Here is a 24,669-nt window from a genome sequence, read left to right as displayed (position 1 = left end):
CTCAGTTATTGTGTATGTTTAAAGCAGAGATAGACAAGATTTCTGATTACCAATAACGTAAAGGGTTATGGGTATAAAAGGCATTGAAGTGTCAAATCAACCATGATTGTGTTGAATGGCAGAGCAGGCTCGACAGGCTTAATGGCCTATTCCTGTTCCTAAAATGGATGTAACTAAGGTTAGGGTAATTGGGGCCGCACGGTAGCACAGTGGTTAGCCCAGTTGCTTCACAGCTCCAGGGTTCCACGTTCAATTCCGACTTGAGTCACTGTTTGTGAGTTCTCCCCGTGTCTGCGTGGGTTTCCTCCGGGTGCTCCGGTTTCCTCCCACAGTCGAAAGATGTGCAGGTTAGGTGGATTGGCCATGATAAATTGCCCTTAGTGTCCAAAAGTTTAGGTACGGTTTTTGGGTTACAGGGATAGGGTGGAGGCGTGGGCTTCAGTAGGGTGCTCTTTCCAAGAGCCATGTAGACTCAAATGTGCCAAATGGCCTCCTTCTGCACTGAAGGTTGTGTGTTAACAGAATTACCAGGAGCTGTTGTTCAATAACATAGGAGCACCTGTTATGATCTGAAATTATTGAATAAAGTCTGGAAGGCCTCAAAATTTGAGTGTTATTTCTCAAGCTTACATTGAGCTTTATTCTTAATAAGGTAGGAGGCCAAGGACAGAGATATCAAAGTGCAAGTGGGGCAGAGAATTAAATTACATTCTCTGTCTGTGACACCCTAGATGTCCAGAAGGAGGTTTCAAGAGGTCTGCTTGTAGATTTAGATTTGATTTGTCACGTGACAGTGAAAAGTATTGTTCTGCGTGCAGTCCAGAGAGATCGTTCCATACATGAAAAAACCTAGGACATACAAGTGGCTCCTCACCTTCACCACATAAGTCAATTTATTGCCCATCCCTGCAAGTTACAAGTGACACGAATCTTTGACACCAGTATACCTTTTGGCCCCTTGCCTCACATCGGAAAAGAGGAATCAGAAATCACACCTTAGTCTCAAGTCTCACAGGTATTGGTCCACCATATTGTCAAGAAAAAACAAGTGAACTGCACCATGTTAGTAACAAATAAGAGAAGCAAGAGCAGACACTGCATCATCTTCACTGGTCTCATCAGCATTCTTTTCAGCTCAAGTGACACTTTTACTACCAACCTTGGTAAGAGTCTATTAACTTAAACAAAATTGAACTAAAATGAACACAAATGAACACACATGTCAAAGACACTTCATCTCTTGACGATCATTACTCAGCACCAGCAAAAAGTTTCACATAAAACAAAAATATGCAGTAAACGTTTGTGCTGTTACAGGAGCCTCAGAAGCAAACAGATTAAGAACCTCAGTATACCAAACAAAGTAAATCACTGTTTCATCTTGGGGTATTATTAGTAGGAAGGAGGAACACCTCTTGCACAGAAAATTACACTGGGAAGGAGTGTTGGGCGTGACTGAAGAGTGGTTTATCAGGGTAGAAATGTTGAAAGGTAGAGGGGATGGAAGATGATCCATTGAGTGTGAAGACTTGTGTAGAGTGGAATGTAAGAAAACACCTAACCTGGTGATACACGGTTGTACTAGTGCAGTTTCCTGCTTTTGCCCAAATGGAAAACTTCAACTTTGCCTTCAATTTCCACCTTTCCCTCATGTTCACAAAGCTCATCACAGGTCCCTCAACTACTGTATCTCCATTTCTCTAGATAGCTATTTACCAATATCCATTATAATCCCACTGATTCACACAGCTACCTTGAGTGCTTTTCCTTTCACCAGACTCTCATTCCATTCTAAGGATTCATTCCATTTTCTAGGTTTTTGTGCTGTTTTGAACATAAACAGGAGCAAGAGGAAGTCACTGAGCCCTTTTGAGTCTGCTCTGTCATCCAGAAAGACCATCTTCAGGTCCATCCCACTGCAGTTTTCTCATTAATCTCTACCTTGAATGTATTTAGACTATTCACAGCTTGCTGAGGTAGAAAATTCCAAAGATTCACAACTGAGTGAAGAAATTTCTCCCCTTGGTCCTAACTGGTAATCCCTTACATTAAGACTGCGATCCCTCATTCTAGATTCCAGCCAAGGGATAGCAACCTCTGAACACCTAACATGTCCAGTCCCTTAAGATCTTTGTACATTATGATGGAGATGTATAAAATTATGAGAGGCATTGATAGAGTAGACAGGAAGAAACTTTTGCCCTTGGTGGAGGGATCATTGACCAGGGAGCACAGATTTCAGGGAAGAGTCAGGAGATTTAAATGAGGACGAGGGAAAATTAGCTTCACCGAGGGTGGTGGAAGTCTGAAACTCGCTGCCTGAAAGAGTGGTGGAGGCAGAGACCCCCATATAGTTAGGTGGTTGCTTTTAACTGGTGCAGACCTCTGTGCTGTAGACCTCACTGCTTATTCTTTTAAATTGATGTTCACAGAACTCCTGGTCTGGCCTCACCAATGCCCTTTATAATTGTAGTAGACTAACTCTTGTATTCTAATCGTTCTATACGAAGGGCCAGCATTATTTTTGCTTTTCTAGTTTTTTGCTATACCTACAAGTTCACTTTGTGAATCATGTACAAGGACATCCAGCTTCACTCCAAATACCAATATTTCCCAGTCTCTTACTACTCTGAGGAAGTCACAGGGACTCAAAGGCCGTGATTCTCCCAAAAAGTTTCCAAGTTCATTTGTGGCGGGTTTTTCAGGGAGTTGAGAATTCTTCACCGCTATTCAATAACAGAGTCACTTTTTTGGGCCCGGGGAGTTTCTCACCGGTTTAGCTCACACTTAAAGTTTTGTTTAGTATGGGGAGCTGAACTCAGATCGGGCTGCCATTTTGTAAGGATGCCCTGATCTCTAAATGAGCTTATGGATTCTCCCCAACACCCCCACCCAACCTCCCAGAGGCCCCCCACTACTTGCCCTGCACACACCCCACCAGTGTGCTTTTATGGGCATGGCGCCCCCCCCCCCCCCCTTCTTGGGCTATGACCCTTGACAGTGCCAACCTGCCAGCTGCAGTGCCACCTAGGCAGTGCCAGGTGGCCACCCTGTACTGACCCTGACCGCCCAGGAGTCTCCGATGCCTGGGAGACCCATGGGTGCCATTCCGCCTGGTCCACGTTTGTGTGGACCAGCACTGATCAGCATCCAGCTGCAGCCTCCCTGGAGAGGCCAGAGAATCGGGGGAGGCCAATGTACCCCGGGTAAGTAGGCGAGAGCCACTTCCGGGAGTCTGTTTGGTCTGGCTACTTTTGGGTAGAGTTCCGACTCCGATGTTTCGTGGGACTTGGATGAATCCCAGGAGGCGCGGAGGCTGCTGAGACTCACGAGAGGGCTCTCCCAGGATTCTCCAGTTGCATTGTGCTCTCGCTCAAACGCAGCGCAACCAGAGAATCGCACCCAAAATGTCAAACCTATTTAATTTCTCTACAGATGCTGCCAGACCTGCTGAGTTTTTCCAGCTTTTTGTTTATTTCCTAGTGGCCTGCTATTTAAATATTTTACTTAATTTTCCAAGTTGTTAGTGTCACACATCTCCAAATTACATCTGCCACGTTCTTGCGCACTCAATTTCCTATAATTCCTTTGCACATCCTCACAGCTTACTTTCTCACTTAACTTTGTATAGTCAGCAAAGCTGGATACATGGCACTGCCCCTTCACGAGTCATTAATATAGATTGTATATAGTTGAAGCCCAAGTACCAATCCTTGCAGTTCAATGTGAGAATGAAATGAAATGAAATGAAAATCGCTTATTGTCACAAGTAGGCTTCAAATGAAGTTACTGTGAAAAGCATTTATCAAGCACTATTTCACTTTAATTGCATATCCACTCTACCTAATAAAAAGTGTTGTTACCACATCCCTAATAATGGATTCTGGCACCTTCCCTACTACAGATGCCAATCTTTGTTTTCCCTCTCCCTTTTTTTTTGGACAACAGGGTTATATTTGCGACCTAGGTTTAACGTTTCTGCCATTTTCGTATTTCCCCATTAGACTATGTCTAAAAAGTCAGAAGTTTATGTTGCCAAAAGTATCATGACTTGGGGGTGCACATTAGTTAATCAAAACTTTTGAATAGCAAACCTACAATTTATGGTATTTTAAGCACACTAGATGTATGCTATTATGCTTTTGCCAGGCTTTGCATGGCATCACATCCATAACAATGCAGTTTGTATTGTCATAGAAAATGATTATTGGGAGGAAAAGCCAAATTACATTTAGTACATATAACGGATCTAGGTGACATGGATGCATTGACTGCACTTAGCTTGTTCAATGAACACTATGGGATTTCAAGTTGAGACAGACTACATGCTGGAACTGCAGCAGAGTTTAAATGAAAGCACTGTACAATTATGAACACTGTTTACACCAAACATTGTATTGTTTAGTTTGAGCACACATTCTTGGTCCAGTTGTACAAGCTCATCATACAAACTCCTCCCTGGATGATTTCAGAAGACTTTTTTACTTCTGTATACAATGAATTCTATTTCACTTAGCTTAACAAACCCTTTTGACAGGATAAAATAATAAGAAGTGAAGAAGAGTAGTTGAAAGGTTACAACAATTAAAGCTTTAAAACTCACTTTATGCAAAAGGTTTTAGTTCAGCTGAGAAAGCAAAATATAATTTATTTTGAGAAATATTATTCCCTTGAAATATGGTTTTCTGGAATGCATGGTCCATCATCAATTAAGATGCTCCACCAGTAGTTAAAAGTTCAAAAATGATTCTAAAATTCAGAGACATGCCAGAACTCTGCCATAGACAATTTGTTGACTTTTCAAATCTTGATCCCAAGGAATCTTGCAGTGTTCAGGACATCATCTCTCATCAGGTAACAGCCACACAGCCGACGGTACCCAGTAAATGCATCACGGCCATGCAGGACTCTCCAATTATCAACAAATAAAATCTGGTGGTAGAAACAAGTAGTCATTAAAAATTTTACAATTTGTGAACCAGTTTTGACTTCCCAGTACAGAGCAACTTCGTACACCAGATTTGTTTTCAAGGAGATGCAGAGAAGTGTTCAAAATCCCAAAACAACTTTAGTATATGGTTCATTGGTATCCTACATATACAAGTTGACTGCACATTGGTGTCTCCCTTTGCCTCATACAGATTGCAGTGAAAATGAATGGCAGATAAAACAACTTCCATGAATTAATTGCAGAGTAGCACAATTCCAGACATCATAGAACATAGAACAGTACAGCACAGAACAGGCCCTTCGGCCCTCAATGTTGTGCCGAGCCATGATCACCCTACTCAAACCCACGTATCCACCCCATACCCGTAACCCAACAACCCCCCCCTTAACCTTGCTTTTATTAGGACACTACGGGCAATTTAGCATGGTCAATCCACCTAACCCGCACATCTTTGGACTGTGGGAGGAAACCGGAGCACCCGGAGGAAACCCACGCACACAGGGGGAGGACGTGCAGACTCCACACAGACAGTGACCCAGCCGGGAATCGAACCTGGGACCCTGGAGCTGTGAAGCATTTATGCTAACCACCATGCTACCCTGCTCACATAACAGAAATAACAAATAGCTGTTAAAGTGCAACACAACAAGTAGCTCAACATCAAGTTAAGTAATTACAACAGTGAAGGAGTTAGAATTTAAAAAATAACCATTAAAATTGGAGTAAGTTAATATTTATATTTAGATGATGAAAGTTAGACATGCTATTTTTTTTCCCTAAAAGGGCTATTAATGAATGAGAACAAATACAACCCTTAAGCATAAACACAAGGGAGGTGGGTAAGAAACACTTAGGGACAAACTACAAGGGCAGAAAGCATAAAATAGTACGCCACAAGAGTAGCCTATAATACCAATGCGGAGCTAGAGCATTTATTTAAACTAATATATGGAAACAGCAAATCTCAAACTTTTAAAAATTGCAATTAATTAAACAAGCTACATCAGCATTCCATGTCGACATTCATTATGTATTCAGCACAGAATTTCATACTCAATACGTTGCATCTAAGGTCAGTGGACCCTTCATAGGGACATGCCCCCTTTTACCTCTTCTAGAGATGGGTGTTCAATTAAGGAAGTGCCCAAAAGAATCTTCAATTATCAGAAACGATTCCCAATCTAAAGTTTTGTGTTTCTAACATAAGTAACCTTGACCTGAATTCTGCAGAGTGTGTCATTTAAAGTTTAGAATTCATGGACAGTGATGCCTTTAAATAAGTGGATTGAAAACATTTACCCAAGTTCCTTTAAGCCATTGTTCTGATGTGTAAATGGGGAGGTTGAAATTATCCATTATCCAAATGTATTAATCTGCTACAGAATGCATGATGACAAATCTGTAAAGTTGAGATCGCCCAAGCCAACATGTATCCTGCATCTGTGTGCTTGATCAACAGATAATAGGCAAACTGGGCCTATAATTCCAGGTGCTAAATGGGTCGTGCACAAACTAACTCACCCAGTCATCTTGGAGTTGAGCACACCATATTTTAAAGTTGAGCAGTTAGAAACAAATGTGTCTTACATTAGGAAACACAGTTCTGCTGATTCGAGCAAGTGAACATACTAACTTGATTGCATTGCAGCACCAGCATCCCATTTTGTTTCCCAGATGTATAACTGCAGTGCAGGCAAAGGTCAAAAGAGATTTGTAACATTTGGAACCTACACAACTCCAAAATCTACCCATACCTTGCCAGGTTTGAGTTTCACCCAGATTTCATTCTCTGTCTTCCTGAGTTCAGTTGTAAGGGCTCGGTGTGCTACATACCATTGGTGGACAACATCATGAGGCACTGTGCTTATAATGGTTCTGTCATAATTGTTATACCTGTACACAAGTGTCAGAAAGAGAGGAAGATTTTAAAATTTGGGGCTCGTGTGATTTGATAAAATATAAAGTTACAAAATAAAGGTAGTGTAGATATAAAACACTCCAGTGATTAAGGAATCTAAAAAATCAAAAACAATCTGGCTTAAATGTAGCAATAAAATGAGACGCAGGATTACAGAAATCCTTAAAATGGTTGTTGTATTTATCCACTGAATCATAAGTTCAATCTAGAATCATCTAGAGAGGAATAAAAGATACCAAGAAAAGCTAGACACTCCCCTTTACTGGACATTGTCCATAATGCTACTTTAGAGAACAGTGGAGGACAGAAAAGTCAGTATCTCTGCTGCTTGCTCTCACCTTAGCAGATACAATTCATTATTCCATGGATAAACATTCAGAACTGGTCCAATTCCAATCATGTGATTGTGGCATCCTCCTATATTCTCTATGAATTCATGTTTTATTGGTACTTTAGTAAGTACTTCAAAGTGATGAGGATTTTCATTTCGTACATTTTCTGCAGCATTAAACCCATCCTGCAACAGAGTTCTTCCTCCAGTTCCATCGTGCCTCAGACAATGGAACAACTGAACACTGTTCAAAACAAAAGTCAGCAGCATAAACAACAGATAACAAAGCTGCAAATTAATTTAGGGTCTTATTGGACCTCTTAAAATCAGACGTAATACACAAAAATATTTGGTTTCTTGCTCCTCATCGTGAGAACACAGATTTACCCATCCCACAATATTCTCCAATTCTATCTTGAATCGGACATTTCCATGGCAGGCCCCAGTTTCACGGGCACCTGTACAAAGGCAATTATTCAATTATGAGTCTTGGCATCAAGTTTCAGACAGGCATTCAACATCATCCCTGTCCAACATGAATAGTGCTCTGCAATACATTATGAATTGGGGTCAATTTTCTCTTTCTACTTTCCCATTGAATCCCAAATAGGGGGGGGGGGGGGGGGGGGGGGGGAGAGAAGAGAGTCTACTGGATCGGAATATCGCATTTGAAAATTAGAGATTTGAATTTCACATCAACTTAATAATGGCTCTCCCACCCCTTTTTAAACAAAAAACTGAATTAGGTGACAGAATATTTGAGAACCTGCTTTGGGCATTTTCTCCCTTGAAGGAAAGAAATGCATACAAGTGGACTGTTAAACCTCAAGATTGGGGTCAACAGAAATATAACCCATCTGCCTTAAAATCTTAGTTGTGAGAAATAAAATTGAAAAGGAGAAAATACCTAGCAATTCTACATTGACAAGGAATACACATACCCACAGGGTTCCTGAAAATAGGTTGTGTCTACGTGTCGATCCAGTGCCACTTTTGTGTAAGCAGTGTCACCACGAGAGAAGTCTGAAGTAAAATCCCACATTCGGCCAAAAATAGATTCCCTATGGCAACAAAACAGCCAATTAACACCATGTCAAAGTATACTTAGATTTTAAAGCTTGTATCTGTCCACTTCCAGGATTCAGTAATTGAAAGTGAAGGCAAATTGCTTGCCTTTTGAAAATAAGAATTCTAATGGCATAACTGAGCACATACTTAACTCAAAAAACAGGTTTTCCATGAGATACTGATTATATAGCCTTCTTTTAAAAACAAACAGCTGCTGGCGGAATGTAAAATTTAAGAGTAGTAACTATTGCTGAACTGACTAGATCTTTAACACCAGAGAAAACATTCTGGTTTCTAAACAATATCCTCATTCAATTCAGATAATTCAGTTATGGTTTTGAAATGCAACATTAATTTTAAAATGGAATTGTTTCAAGCAAGTTAATGTTGCAATTAAAATGTATACTATACCACAACTTCTCATTGCTTAGGATGAAGTAGAACCAAGGTTTAGAGACCAATCATTAAAAAAATGCACAATGAGTTGTTGTAAAGAGCTACAAAATAATAATAGAGTGGAGCCCTACAGTGAACCAATTTATACCACCCTACAACCCTCACCACACTTGTCATGTAAAATACAGAAACCAGTGAAATAAATATGTTCCTTAAATGGAGGGAATAAAACAACCAGAAGACACCAGATTACAGTAAGCAGGAAGTGACGAAGACAACATTACAGATAATGACAAGCTCATTGGCTTTAGTAGCCACTTAGATATAGCAGGATGCTGTTAATTTTGTATACAGAAGTAAATGAGGCAAGTTAGAATTCCTATTACACACTATTTAAAGGCATTAACTAATTTTTTTTCTACAGCTTGTCGTGTAGATAGAAGTGTAAATAACAGCACTTGTACTTTCCTGTATATTCACAAGTAATTAATTAGCATGAAGTTTCAGGTTGTCTTGGTATTTTCACATTCCTACTCAATAAACTGAATAGCAATGCTCTCTGGAAAAACTGCTCAATATTACAGAAAAAAATCAACATCGATCCCAGTATTGGATTATACATAATCTAGTGTTAAATTTTAAAGGTTGAGATATTAAAAATAAACTATTCACCTCTAACCATTTGAGCTAAGACAATGTTTAGTTTTCCAAGCAACATACAGTTGTAGATGGTCATTTTTCAGCTACTCATCAGATTTTCCCTCAAATTCTGACTGCTTGTTTCGTTCTACACTTCAAACGGTGATTAATCCTACTCTGGTACATTGAGGTATAGTCTTCCCAAATCAACCACTAACAGCGTAATATGGCTATAGAGAAAGCAAAAGGGTTTTAGTTGCATAGCTAGGACTGTTACGTATGAAATAAAAGCTACTGTATTTAACAGGACTTTGGTACATTCACACTTGGCTGTATGTCGTCCAATTTTGGTATCGATTTGTTCTCGTCCTTTAAAAGAAAACTAGAGTTTTCCCAAGCCATCAGTAATTCATTCAGATATAAAAAAGGGATATTTTTTACATGCTTTTTGTGAACACCGACGGCCAGACAGTGGTTAGCAATGCTGCCTCACAATGCCAGAGACGCAGGTTCGATTCCAACCTTGGGTGACTGTCTTTGTGGAGCTTGCACATTCTCCCAGTGTTTGCGTGGGTTTCCTCCGGGTGCTTCAGTTTCCTCCCACAGTCCAAAGATGTGCAGGTTAGGTGGATTGGCCATGTTAATTTGCCCTCAATGCAAATACAGGGGTAGGGTGCTCTCTCAGATGGTCGGTGCAGACTCGATGGGCCAAATGATCTCCTTCTGTGCTGTAGTGATTCTATGATATGTCCTGGTTAACCAGACGTGCCTCAAAATCAAATTTGCTGCTGGAGTCACAGCAGCCCGAGTATTTCCTGGAGCACGTGCTGCATGAAGGGCTCAGATCACAAAGAGAGTTGAGGAAGATCATAAGCGAATGGTCAGTCAGCAGGATGGAGGAGGCAGGCATGGCAAGAATCCTCAAGGAGTGTGGCACTTAATTACTTCTCAGATGGTAGTGAATCTGTGGAATTCTTTACCGCAGAGGGCTGGGTCGTTAAGTCCATACAAGGATGAGATAGACATCTAAAAAATATATAAATTTAGAGTACCCAATTAATTTTTTCCAATTAAGGGGCAATTTAGTGTGGCCAATTCACCTACCCTGCACATCTTTGGGTTGTGGGGGCGAAACCCACGCAAACACGGGGAGAATGTGCAAACTCCACACAGTGACCCAGAGCCAGGATCGAACCTGGGACCTCGGTGCCATGGGGCAGCTCTGCTAACCACTGTGCCACCGTGCTGCCCACAGATAGATATATTTTTTTATCAAAAGTGAATCAAGGGTTATGGGGGGGGGGGGGGGAGAGGAGAAGGTGCTGAGGATCATCAGATCAGTCATGATCTCATTGAATGGCAGAGCAGACACAATGGGCCGAATGGCCTACTCCTGCCCCCATGTCTGTAGTCTTTTGATTTTTGTTCTGAATATCAGCGAGGAAATCTGCAGTGCAGTTCAGAGCACATCATGTGGCTGGAGAAATGTGCAGGTGGGAGGGCTTCAGATTTCTGGGACATTAAGACCAGTTCTGGGGCAGGAGGGATTTGTTCAAACTAGATGTGTTGGGCCTCGAAACAGCTGGGACTGCTGTCATCACAAAGGTTACTGATACTGTGGGAGGAAAGTTTAAACTAATTTGGCAGGGGGACAATCATGAAAGAAGAAGCAATGTGTACAGACAACAGAGACTATTAGAACTACCCGTTAAAAGGAATTTCAGAAATAGAACGGAGATCAGATTGGTGCACATGGGTCAGAGACAGCTTTGGGTGCATGTACACAAATGCTTGGGAGTGTGAGTAGGTTTGATGAGCAGTCGGCACAAGTCAGCAGATGGGACTAATGGAATAAGAGATCTAGCTCAAATTATTTATTAATTTTTGTTACAAGGTATTCAGGAAAGATGGAGAAAACGGTGCAGATGGGTAGCAGTATTGATCAAATAAATTGTAACACTGGAAAAGGAATGATATAGTTGAGATAAGGTTAGAAGCAAACATTAAAAAGGAGAACCAAGAGTCAAACACATATCAAAATAGTAGTCAAAGGTGACCAGGGTCAATTAGAACATACAGTGCAGAAGGAGGGTATTCGGCCCATCGAGTCTGCACCGACCTTTAAACCCTCACTTCCACCCTATCCCCGTAACCCAGTAGCCCCTCCTAACCTTTTTGGACACCAAGGGCAATTTAGCATGGCCAAACCACCTAACCTGCACGTCTTTGGACTGTGGGAAGAAACCGGAGCACCCAGAAGAAACCCACACAGACACGGGGAGAACGTGCAGACTCCGCACAGACAGTGACCCAAGCGGGAATTGAACCTGGGACCCTGGTGCTGTGAAGTCATAGCGCTAACCACCAAACTACCGTGCTGCCCATAATCAAGTGCTTCGCAAAATTGAAGCCCATACTACATAATCAAGTGGTTAGCAAAAGTGAAGCCCATTCGATTCAGAGATATGGACAGTGGCAGAATGATTAAAAACTGGCAAAAGGGAGAGAAATGATAGAAGTGAATGGTTAGTATATTTCAGACTGAAGGATATAGTGACTTTCCCCAAGGGTGAGTACTAGGACCATTGTTTTTGTTGATGTGCATTAATCACCTGGTATATCGGGTGTAATTTCAAAGTTTACAGATGTTACGAAACACAATAAAATAAGAGGATGGTAACCAACATCAGGATGACAAATTTGGTAAAGTGGGAAGATGAAATTTAACAGAAGTGTGAAGTGGTCGACAAATGAGGGTAGGCAATATAAACCAAATGATGCAGGGGTGCATAGAGAGACTTGGAAGTGTATCTACACAAGTCTTTGAAGGTGACAGGACAAGTTGAGAATGCGATTAATGCAAATGCTATTCTTGGCTTTATTAGTAGAGGCATTACGATACAAACGGAAATTTTGCTAAAACTTGAACATAAGAGACAGTGACCACAGGACACAAATTTACAGTAATTGGCAAAGAACCAGAAACAATTAAAAAAATATATCAAATGAGTTGGACAAAGAGAACTGGATAACTATTGAAGGGAAACAATTTACAAGGTTATGGGAAGAACAAGGGTGTTGCATTGCTCTACTAAAGAGCTGACGCAGGAATGATGGGTGGGGGCAGCACGGTGGCCTAGTGGTTAGCACAACCGCCTCACGGCGCTGAGGTTCTTGGGAATGGGGGGGGTCAAGTGGATCAGAATCAATAGGTGAAAATTTAGGGGAAAATGATAATTGTATCATCAGGCTTAGGTTGACTATAGGAATGGACAGGGGCAATAAAGAATAAGAATATGTAACTGGGGGCAAAGCCAACTTCGATGGGGTGAGAATGGAACTGGCCCAGATAAAGATGAGTTGACCAAACTATAATGGAACAATGTGCTGCCTTTAAAGAAGAGAAGTCAAGTTCAGCCAAGGTATATTCCCATGAAAGGGAACACGAAGCAAACTTGTCAGGGAGGGTAGAAGGTGAGGGGAAGGTAAAGTGACCGCCTGGTTCACTGGGTATGTTGGGATCATTAGGAAGATTGTTGAGTTGCCTCTTAGGGCAGCAAGGTGGCGCAGTGGTTAGCACTGCTGTCTCAAGACACCGATGTCCCAGGTTCGATCCCGGCTCTGGGTCACTGTCCGTGTGGAGTTTGCACATTCTCCCAGTGTCTGCGTGGGTTTCGCCCCCACAACCCAAAAATGTGCAGAGTAGGTGGGTTGGCCACGCTAAATTGCCCCTTAATTGGAAAAAATAATTGGGTAATCTAAATTTATTAAAAAAAGGAATGATGGGTGGAATAGCTCTGTGATTCCAAGAGTAATTTCATTTTTTGGGATTGTGAGGATTTATTTGGCTTTATTTGGCTGTGTTTTGTCTCCCAGAAGACTGTATTGATTGTCCAATGTCTTCTTTCTTCCACTCCCTCATCTCCACCCCCGTAAACGCCTTTGACAAGGTACCACATAGGAGACTGTTAAATAAGTTAAAAGCGGGCGACACGTGGCACAGTGGTTAGCATTGCTGCCTGCGGCGCTGAGGACCTGGTTTCGAATCCCGGCCCTGGGTCATTGTCCGTGTGGAGTTTGTACATTCTCCCCGTGTCTGCGTGGGTTTCACCCTCACAACCCAAAGATGTGCAGGTTAGGTGGATTGGCCACGCTAAATTGCCCCATAATTGGAAAGAAATAATAATTGGGCACTCTATTTATAAAAAAAAAGTTAAAAGCCCATGGTGTTAAGGGTAAGATCCTGGCATGGATAGAAGATTGGCTGACAGGCAGAGGCAGAGGGTGAGGATAGCAGGCGGTGACTAGTGGTGTGCCTCAGGGGTCTGTGCTGGGACCACAACTTTTCACAATATACATTAATGATCTAGAAGAAGAAACTAAAGGCACTGTTGCTATGTTTGCAGATGATACAAAGATCTGTAGAAGGACATGTAATATTGAGGAAGCAAGGGGGCTGCAGAAGAACTTGGACAAGCCAGGAGAGTGGGCAATGAGGTGGCAAATGAAATACAATGTGGAAAAGTGTGAGTTTACGCACTTTGGAAGGAGGAATTTAGGCGTAGACTATTTTCTAAATGGGGAAATGCATCGGAAATCAGAAGCGCAAAGGGACTTGGGAGTCCTTGTTCACAATTCTCTTAAGGTTAATGTGCAGGTTCAGTTGGCAGTTAAGAAGACAAATGCAATGTTAGCATTCATGTCAAGAGGGTTGGAATACAAGACCGGGGATGTACTTCTGAGGCTGTATAAGGCGCGAGTCAGACCTCATTTGGAGTACTGTGAGCAGTTTTGGGTCCTGTATCTAAAGAAGGATGTGCTGGCCTTGGAAAGGGTCCAGAGGAGGTTCACAAGAATGATCCCTGGAATGAAGAACTTGTCATATAAGGAACGTTTGAGGACTCTGGGTCTGTACTCGTTGGAGTTTAGAAGGATGAGAGGGGATCTTATTGAAACGTACAAGATACTGCGAGGCTGGATAGAGTGGACGTGGAGGATGTTTCCATTTGTAGGAAAAACTAGAACCAGAGGACACCATCTCAGACTAAAGGGACGATTCTTTAAAACAGAGATGAGGAGGAATTTCTTCAGCCAGAGGGTGGTGAATCTGTGGAACTCTTTGCTGCAGAAGGCTGTGGAGGCCAATTCACGGAGTGTCTTTAAGACAGAGATAGATAGGTTCATGATTAATAAGGGGACCAGGGGTTATGGGGAAGAAGGCAGGAGAATGGGGATGAGAAAATATCAGCCATGATTGAATGGTGGAGCAAACTCGATGGGCCAAGTGGCCTAATTCTGCTCTTATAGTCTTATAGGCTATGTGAACATTAAAATAGACACTTGGAAAGCACTTGTCAGAAATTTCAATGCAAGATCTAATATTATTCCACTTACCTACAAAATTATCACAAAAGTTCTGTGATACATTAATCTGTAAGTGCAGTATGTATATTTCACATTATTCTGGTGGTAACAAGAGTGGCTGTGTTCCAAATATGTATATTATTCAAAAAAAGTTTAGAAATTGTAATTTCTATATGTAGGGTAAATACAAAAAAGCATGAGCTGGATAGTTAATCAGTCAGGTCTAGAGTTGATCGAAGTTGCAGATGATAGTGAGAGATATTCATACCTAGAACTATATTGACCTCTCTCAATGAGGCCACAAGACCATATGACAAAGGAGCAGGCCATTTGGCCCACCGAGTATGCTGTGCCATTCAATGAGATCATGACTGATCTGAAATGATAATCCTCTACTCCACTTTCCTACCTTATTCCCACAACACCAGATTCCTTTACGGATTAAAAATCTGTCTGTCGCAGCCGTGAACATAGTTACCGACCCTGCCTCCACAGCTTTCTGCAGTAAAGAATTCCGCAGATTCACTGTCCTCTCAGAGAAGAAATTCATCCTCATCCATCTGATTATGCCCTCTGGTCCTAGACTCTCCCACAAAGGAAAACAATCTCTCAGCATCCAATCTGTCAAGCCCCCCCCCCCCCCCACGAGAATCCTGTATGTCTCAATTAGGTTGTCTCATTCTTCTGAACTCCATTGAGTACAGGCCCAGCGCACTCAACCACTCTCGAGAAGAAAATCCCTCCATACCCAGGATAAACCTAGTAAACCTTCCCTGGACTGCCTCCAAAGTCAGTATATATTTCCTTAGATAGGGGGATCAAAACTGTTCACAGCTTCCAGGTGTGGTTTAACTAATGCCTTGTAGAGCTTGAGCAAGACTTCCATATTTTTAAAATCCATTCTCTTTGAAATGAAGGCCAATATTCCATTTTCTTTCCCTGTTACCTGCGCAACTTGCATGTTAGTTTTTGGGGATTTATGCATGAGGACTTCCAAAACCCTCTGAACTACAGCTTTCTGCAGTCTTCTCCATTTAAATAATATTCAGCTCTTCTATTCTTCCCACCAAAGTGCATGACAGCAGACTGGAGGCAGGCTGTCTGTAGGTATCTCAGAAGAAGGGTTGAAGTTTGGGTCTGGAACAGTTTACAGAAGACAGAGAGAATCCATCAAGAGCTGGGGACAAGGAGCAGAAGGCTATCAGGAACCAGATTGTTTCTGATTTGGAATCACTAAACAAGGATGCAGTAAGGTCCATGCTCGATCTGGGAAGTCCATAACTGTTCCAATTAAGGGGCAATTAACGTGGCCAATCCACCTACTCTGCACATTTTTGGGTTGTGAGGGTGAAACCCACGCAGACACGGGGAGAATGTGCAAACTCCACACGGACAGTGACCCAATGCCAGGATTGAACCTGGGCCCTCGGTGCCGTGAGACAGCAGTGCTAACCAGTGCACCACTGTGCTGCCGCCCAAATCTCATATCATGCAGACTAGTGGGACATTGAGAAAAGTCAAAGTTAACTTCTGAGAGATGTGGTACACCGAGTTTGCCAGAGAGAGTGAAAGCATTAAGTAACTCTCAATATCCTATAGGGGAACTATTGGGTGGAAATAAAAATAGGAACAGGGAGTATTCTGTTGTGGTGTGTGCGTGTCTAAAGTGTTTATTAAATATAGCATTGATAGTAGTACATGCCTTAATTTTTGTACATTAAACCATTTGTTTGAAACATGTATTCTTATGGTGTAGTTCTGTTAAAAACTGGGAATTTTAAGTTTAAGAAAGTCACAAGTCTCAACAGCTGTTATAATGCAACTTAAGATGGTAGACATTAAAATAGACTTAAACCAAGCCAAAAGGGATCATATAGAAATCCTGGTCAGATCAGAATTTGAAGCTTTAATACCAACTGCCAAGGAATTCTCACCATCTAAAAGAAAATCGTACCTGATCAAACCAACACGTAAAGCTACAGTTTCTGTTGCCTCAACACTCGCAGGGACTTCATCAATAAAAGCAATGCCATAAAGCAGGAAAGTTTCTAAAAAAATTTTTAGTTCCTCATCAGACTCCATCACAGAATTGTAAGTGACGTAAGGAATTTCAGCTTCTTTATAAACTGCAGCATTCCAAAGGATGCGACGATGAACTATCTCCTCCTGGCCTTCAAAAGAATATTTTGCCAACCATGACAAGGCATACTTGGTCATGTGATTATCTGGCCCTGTGAGCAAAACAGGAAAGAGACTGAAATGGTTACAAGCAAAGGAAAAAGAATTATGCTTAGCATGCTCAAATAACTGGTATTATTAACTAGCATTAAAAGTGACAAATCAAACTTTATTCTCACACAGTTTAAACGTCTCCCGATTCCTTAAGAATTGGCCTTGCTAAATAAAGGACTGTACTATGAGCATAAAGGAGTAAGTAACTTACAGGTTATGTAGATTGCATCATTATCTGACCGTATTTTTGCTGGCTTGATGGCTAAATCCACCTGAGCTGTATCCAAGCTTCGCTGATTGGTCTTTGGGTTGTAACACGATGCAGAGCGGCAGTGATCCCGTAGCCAAACATAATCTAAACGCATCACCATGTCATCAAACTTCAGTTCTGAAACAGTAACAGGATTTTAGTTCTTTAATTTTAAGTACCTTAACATGGCATGGATTTCATGGTATCTTCAATCAGATACAGGTCTAATAAATACAAGGTTATAAGGAAGAGAATGGAGCAAAAGACAAAAAAATGCAAAGGAGTACAAGTTTTGCTTTTAAATTTAGAGTACCCAATTCTTTTTTCCAATTAAGGTGCAATTTAGTGTGGCCAATTCATCTTTTGGGTTGTGGGGGTGAGGCCCACGCAGACACGTGGAGAATGTGCAAACTCTACACGGACAGTGACCTGGGGCCGCGATCAAACCCGGGATCGGTTCCAGGAGGCAGCTGTGGGGTACAAGTTTTTATTGGCACTACCCACACAACTCAATGTGGGAAACTAAATTTTGTCAGCAAGAATGAACTGGTTAGAATTTAAATTAATTATCTCACTTCACAAATCAAAGCTTACTTTTTAGTCCATATATTCACTGCAAAACAGCATTAAAACACAACAGTCTAGGGCAGAGCTATTAGCATGCTGCCTCACAGCGCCAGGGACTTGGGTTCCAGTCCACCGTGGGTCATTGTCTGCATGGGGTTCCTCTGGGTGCTCCGGTTTGCTCCCGTGGTCCAAAGTACAGGAGGAGGCATCAGTTAATGCTGATCGACAGCAAGCAAAGTTAAACCAGGTAACTTGAATCTTATCAAAGCATTGCTCTGAGGAATGAACCAGGGAATGGTACCACTTATCTTGTTTAGCTGAAATAGGTGTAGTGTGTGTACATGTTCTTTCTCTATGCAAAGAACAGGATCCTGTGCATTAATATCTGTAGCTTCCAGTACACACAAATGTGTCACATTGTGAGCCCAAATGACAATTTAAAATAGTTTGTCAGTGTAATTTTTTGCACAGAGGACTATTTAATAAACAAAAACAGGGGATGCTGGAAAAACATCAGGTCTGCCAGCATCTATTAGGAAAGAAACAGAAATTGTTTTCTGGGGTCAGATTCCAGCATCCACATAATTTGTTTATAGTAAATGTCCAATCATATGGACACTGTCTTTGAGTTTTGCTAGTACAGCTGGTTGGGTACAATCTGTACTTTGGCCATTGTGAAGAGCAGAAGGGACATACTGTTTGATATGATATAACAGTCTTTGGGGCATGTGGCCTACATACCCAACATTGTAAAAATTATGCTGGCAACCAATTTAAGATCATCACTCAGGCTTGCAGTGTGGCGCATTTGTGTGTACTCGAAGCTACATATATTAATACACAGGCGCTATTCTTTGCAGAGAGAATTGCGCCTCCTTCAACTAAACAATATATTCAAGATGGCCAGTTTAAATTTTCAAACAATGCTTGGGTGTTAACTGTCAGCCACTATTAACTGGTGCATTTTCCATGGCAACGCCTCGGCCAAATCCACTTGCCAACCAATTAGCACTCACTTATACAGTGTAATGTTGTTTCCCCCAACATCAATATTCTTGCGATTGTCCTGAGTACGTGACAAAGAGCTTCGAATATTCATATGCAGCAACAGATTCAGGAAGATCAGAAATCAAGATGGCTACTTCAGCAATTTAAAAGTCAGTAATGTAAATTCCCACTTTGCAAATGCTGGTATTGATGGGAGCTTTGGTCATCTCATCCACATATCAGCGAAGCCTTACGGTTTCTTCTATTAGGCGATATAATATCCCACCCTACATATAATAATAATAATCTTTATTGTTACAAGTAGGATTATATTAACACTGCAATGAAGTTACAGTGAAAACCCCCGAGTCGCCACATTCTGGCACCTGTTCGGGTATACAAAGGGAGAATTCAGAATGTCCAAATTACCGAATAGCACATCTTTCAGGACTTGTAGGAGGAAACACACGCAGACTCCGCACAAACAATGACCCAAGCTGGGAATCGAACCTGGAACCCTGGAGCCATAATGCTAACCACTGTGCAACCATGTATGCAACATCAGTTGCAGCCAATAAATTTAATTATGACAGGCAAAGTTATTGCTTTGCTGTGGTTAAAAAGCAGAGGAAAACTGTAAGTGTGCTTTTTTGGATGATCACTGAGCAGACAAAAGATTAAAGCATTACTACCATTCCAAGTAAACCAGAGTAACTCCCATATATTTGGCATGAAATCTTTAAATCTGACTTGAATACTGGGTCAGATATCAATCCTGACTGATCAGTAAAGCAACTGTGGAGCAAGTTACAAACTGAAAATCTCACAGATGTAGAGCTGTAAATTAAGTTTAAACCAAATATGGCAAAGGCAACATGATCGAGATCTGACAACATAATGCAATCAGATGATTGAGGTATCCAGGACCTGGAATTTGCAACATGTGTATCAATATCTGCAATTCCCAATAACTCCAAGATCTAAATTTTAGCCAAGGCTGAAAAGGTACATGAGCCCACCAGTTTGAGACCAGTTTACCAATTCAGCCGGAGAATGAACATTAAAAATATCAAAAGAATGGTTGCAGATGTGGGACTATAGAAGGTGCAGATTAAGATAAACGATACAAATGCATGTATCCAAATTCAATCTGGACTTACCCAAGTGTTTATCATGCATCAACCACGAACAGCTCAAGGAATCTGGAACACCATGTTTATATCGTCTTACAGTTACAGTAGGTAGAATCTTCCTTATTTGATATTGCCATGGTCCCAGTCCTTGAATGCCAGCCCTCAGCAGATTCTGTACACTGGTGCTTAGACGCAGTAAGTGGTTGCAAGACATCTGAGAAAGCAAAACATACCTTTCACTTCAGAGTATGAAATTTAGGCCTCAAAACTTATTTAAGGTACTTACATTCATTTATGTATTGCATTCTTAAGTTCCCTCCATCTTGCCCTAAGTAATGAAAGTAAATACATGATCAGAGATCTGTCAAAAGGCCTCTGACTGCTGGTGAAATCTCCATTAGAAGAACCGACTGTATTGGCAACTCCTCTAACATAGAAGTGTTCTTAGTTTCTCACTGGCCGCAATAATAAATTAATATCACATTGAGACTACTTGACTAAAAACATACAGTCAGAAACATAGAAAATTTGAGGCCAACCAGTCCATCAAGTCTGTGCTACTCAAAGGGAAAGTAAAGGACGGAGGTGGGAACCCGGTTGGTGATTCAGTAGGGGTGAATAAGGTGTTTAGGGATTTCTACAGCAGGCTGTACAGGTCGGAACCCCCTATGGGGTCGGAGGGGATGAGGCACTTCTTGGAGGGGATGAATTTCCCCAAGGTGGATGGGGAGCGGGTAGAAGGGCTGGGGGCCCCAATCGGGCTGGAGGAGATAGTGGAGGGCTTGAAGGCCATGCAGGCGGGTAAGGCCCCAGGTTCGGACGGGTACCCAGTGGAGTTTTATAAAACATTCTCGGGGGTATTGGGACCGGTAATGTTGAGGATGTTCAATGAGGCAAGGGAAAGAGGGGTGTCGTCCCCGACGATGTCACAGGCAACGATTTTGCTGACTCTTAAGCGGTACAAGAACCCGGAGTTGTGTGGGTCCTACAGGCCAATCTCCCTGTTTAATGTAGATGCCAAGTTGCTGACCAAAATCTTGTCCTCCAGGATCGAGGTTTGTGTTCCGGACATTATTGAGGAGGACCAGACGGGTTTCTTTTTCAGGCAGGGAGTTGGTGGCCGATGTAAGAAGGCTGTTAAATGTGATCATGGTGCCCCCGGAAGGTAGGGAGGTGGAGTTAGTGATCGCAATGGAAAGGCTTTTGATCGGGTAGAATGGGACTATCTGTGGGAGATATTGGGACGCTTCAGATTCGGGCGGGGCTTTATTGACTGGGTCAGGTTACTGTATCAGGCTCCTGTGGCAAGTGTACGGACGAATAGGACAACATCGGACTATTTTAGACTGCACCGGGGGACGAGACAGGGATGCCCCCTCTGCCCACTGTTGTTTGCGCTGGCTACAGAGCGGTTGGCAATTGCTCCGAGAGCCTCGAGGGGCTGGAGAGGACAGGTCCGGGGGGGTGGAGCACAGGGTTTTTGCTCTATGCGGATGACCTGCTTCTGTACGTTTAGGACCCAATAGAGGGGATGGAAGAAATCATGAGGACTCTCGGGAATTTGGCCGGTTTTCAGGGTATAGGCCTAATATGGGAAAGAGTGAGATATTTGTGGTCCAGGCGAGGGAACAGAAGAGGTGACTGGGAGAGCTGCTGTTTAGGTTAGTAAAGGGAAGCTTTAGGTACCTAGGCATCCAAGTGGCACGGGAATGGGACCAGCTGCATAAAGAATCTGGCCTGGCTGGTGGACTAAATGAAGGACGATTTTCGGAGATGGGTCCTGCTTCTGTTGTCTCTGGCTGGGAGGGTGAAAACGGTGAAGATGACGGTCCTCCCGTGATTCCTATTTGTATTTCAGTGTCTCCCCATCTTTATTCCACAGTCCGTTTTTAAGCGGGTCAACAGAGTGATCACGGGCTTCGTCTGGGCGGGCAAGACCCCACGAGTAAGGAAGATAATGCTTGAGCGGAGTTGGGGAGAGGGTGGGCTGGCACTGCCAAATTTTAGCAACTATTACTGGGCGGTTAATATAGCCATGATCAGGAAGTGGGTGGTGGGGGAGGGGTTGGCATGGGTGCGTGTGGAGGCGGCTTCATGTAAGGGCACCAGGTTGGGGGCGTTGGTAATGGCACCTCTGCCATTCCCGCCGGCACGGTACTCCACCAGTTCAGTGGTGGTGGCGGCCCTGAGAGTTTGGGGCCAGTGGAGGCAGAATGTGGAGACTTGGACGGAGAGATGGCAGATGGAGTTTATTCCTGACAAATGTGAGGTAATGCATTTTGGAAGGTCTGATGCAGGTAGGGAATATACAGTGAATTGTAGAACCCTCAAGAGTATTGACAGTCAGAGAGATCTAGATGTCCAGGTCCACAGGTCACTGAAAGGGCCAACATAGGTGGAGACGGTAGTCAAGAAGGCATTAGGCATGCTCGCCTTCATTGGCTGGGGCATTGAGTATAAGAATTGGCAAGTCATGTTGCAGCTGTATAGAACCTTAGTTAGGCTATACTTGGAGTATAGTATTCAATATAGTGCCCAAGCACCCAGAGGAAACCCACACAGACACAGGGAGACCGTGCAGACTCCACACAGTGACCTAAACTGGGAATCGAAACTAGCACCCTGGCGCTGTGAAGCAACATGCTAACCACTGTGCTACCGTGCCGCCCATAGGCTACCAAGACATGAACAATCATTACCTGAAAGTCACACTAACATAGTACATAGCAGAAGAGTTAGAAGAGCACCTCTTCCTATTTTGTAGGCTAGTAGTAGGCCTGCTGGCAGCAGTCCTGCCTTATCACAGGCTGCGGCCACCACAGGCAGGGGTAATTAAAACGACCATCTCCGTATGACAGTGGACAGGATTTCTGAGAGTGTTTGATGGGACTGACAAGCAGCAGCTGAAGTTGCCCCTGGTATAAGTAAACACTTGGAAGGGGGGGGGGGGGGGGGGGGGGGGGGGGGGGGGAAGAGAGAGAGAGAGAGAGAGAGAGTGAAAACAGCGAGAGGAGAGAGAGAGAGAGAGAATGAGAGAGAGCACCAACACTCCTCTTCCCCCCCCGACCACTGGGCAGCAGACTGGTTCCAATCCCCACAGCAGCCATTGCACTAGCTTCAAGTTTTAAAATAGGTGTGCTCCCTGGGGAGATAGCAGGAGGCTGTTAGATAAGAGGTCCAGGGCGGCACAGTGGAGGCCGAGGACTCCCAGCCCCGGGTTACTGCTTGTGTTGAGTTTGCACATTCTCCCCAGTCTGTGCTGGTCCCACCACACAACCCAAAGATGTGCAGGGTAGATGGATTGGTCACGCTAAATTGGGAAAAAAAAAGAATTGAGCACTTTAAATTTTAAAAAGATAGGGGATCTGTCCCGTTAGCGATCTGAAGATTGGCATTGTTGGTTTCACATCATGTCTAGGTGTGATCCGGATATCGCCAATGGGAGCAGGCCAGTCGACAGGATCCTAATGTCTGCTTCTCCCTCGATCTAACCGGCTCACTTGGATTTGTGCCAGGCACAATGCGGCCATTAGATCACGCTCTGTTTATTAATAATACATAACTATGTGCAGGTTACAGTCCAAGCTAGGAGCTGGTCGCTTCTACACAGGTCTTGTCTAGTCTCGGTGTCTTTACATCAGACTGTGGGCAGAACGTTTCCCAGTCCCACATTATAATAATCTTTATTATTGTCACATGTAGGCTTACATTAACACTGCAATGAAGTTACCATGAAAATCCCCTAGTCACCACACTCCGTCGCCTGTTTGGGTACACTGAGGGAGAATTCAGAATGTCCAATTCACCTAACAAGCACGTCTTTCGGGGAATATGGGAGGAAAAGCAGCTGGAGGAAACCCACTGTGGCCACCTAAAATGGCATCCCGCAAAAGGATGTTGGGAAAAGTGGCCAAGTTCAGGTACAGACAGGCTGCAGATACACAAAAAGCTGCAGTCCAGATGTTTTTAACAGCCCAGGAAAGGCTGTTGAAAGACCATCCCGGAACGATGGGCTTGAAATAGAAATTAAGTGGCAGACTTGGTGGCGTCTGTTGCCTTATTTGGAAAGGCCTATGTGTTCTGAACAACAATGGCCACGGCCGATCGGGATATCAAGGTAGCGGCTCTTAATTGGATATGATCAATCAGGGTGATCAAGCCCTGATCGATGGATCGGATATTCACCTGGGACCGCCCAAAAGGCTGCAAAATCTCTCAAGGATAAAAAGGTGCTGCGCAGCCCACCACTTGCTCTCTCGACTGCAGCTTTCGACAGCCAACAATATCGATGACCTTTTCACCGACCACAAGGAAGACCATCCTGCTATCGACAGAAGGTCCAGAGCCAAGGACAAAGAGAACCAGCAACGTACTTCCAGCACTGCCAGACAACGTATCTCAGATAAGACCATATCTGTCCAGTACTTGCCAGTCACATGGAAGTTATGATGTGGAGATTCCAGCATTGGACTGGGATGAGCACAGTAAGAAGTCTTACAACAGTTTAATGTCCAACAGGTTTGTTTCAAATCACTAGCTTTTGGAGCACTGCAGGACCCGAGGAAGGCGCAGTGCGCCGAAAGCTAGTGATTTGAAACAAACCTGTTGGACTTTACCTGGAAGTTAAGTTAAGGTATTTCTTGTGTATTAGCCAAGAGTTCAACTTGCATGCGTGTGTGATTGATTAATATTAACAATTGTGTAAGTGTGAATAAAAGTATATCATTGTACCAAACAACTTATGGTCATTTGTCCATCGCATATTGTTTAAAGACACACTGTGGTTTAGACCACGCAGACAAGGGAAGAACGTGCAGACTCAGCACAGACAAT

At 42.9% G+C, this 24,669-nt stretch overlaps 1 protein-coding gene across 4 annotated transcripts in view; it reads right to left on the bottom strand.

Annotated features, from left to right (window-relative positions):
- Positions 1-4,372: 4,372 nt before the first annotated feature.
- The window catches only part of tmlhe (trimethyllysine hydroxylase, epsilon), a 30,601-nt gene continuing 10,304 nt past the window's right edge, over positions 4,373-24,669 (bottom strand). For 3 of the 4 annotated variants that reach the window (XM_038776164.1, XM_038776167.1, XM_038776166.1), the window contains exons 2-8: positions 19,864-20,050; positions 17,111-17,287; positions 16,622-16,898; positions 8,142-8,261; positions 7,208-7,444; positions 6,706-6,844; positions 4,373-4,932 (exon numbers count right to left, since the gene is read on the bottom strand). In XM_038776164.1, coding sequence (XP_038632092.1) covers positions 4,801-4,932; positions 6,706-6,844; positions 7,208-7,444; positions 8,142-8,261; positions 16,622-16,898; positions 17,111-17,287; positions 19,864-20,050 — 1,269 coding nt within the window. In that variant the 3' untranslated portion in view covers positions 4,373-4,800. Of the gene's footprint in view, positions 4,933-6,705; positions 6,845-7,207; positions 7,445-8,141; positions 8,262-16,621; positions 16,899-17,110; positions 17,288-19,863; positions 20,051-20,122; positions 20,165-24,669 lie in introns of all 4 variants that reach the window. The other variant, XM_038776165.1, reaches the window with a different exon arrangement.

The sequence above is a fragment of the Scyliorhinus canicula genome, chromosome 17 (assembly GCF_902713615.1).
Source record: "Scyliorhinus canicula chromosome 17, sScyCan1.1, whole genome shotgun sequence".
Lineage (NCBI taxonomy): Eukaryota > Metazoa > Chordata > Chondrichthyes > Carcharhiniformes > Scyliorhinidae > Scyliorhinus > Scyliorhinus canicula.
The sequence above is the reverse complement of the archived record's forward strand: the minus strand, read 5'-3'. Positions and strand labels throughout refer to the sequence as shown.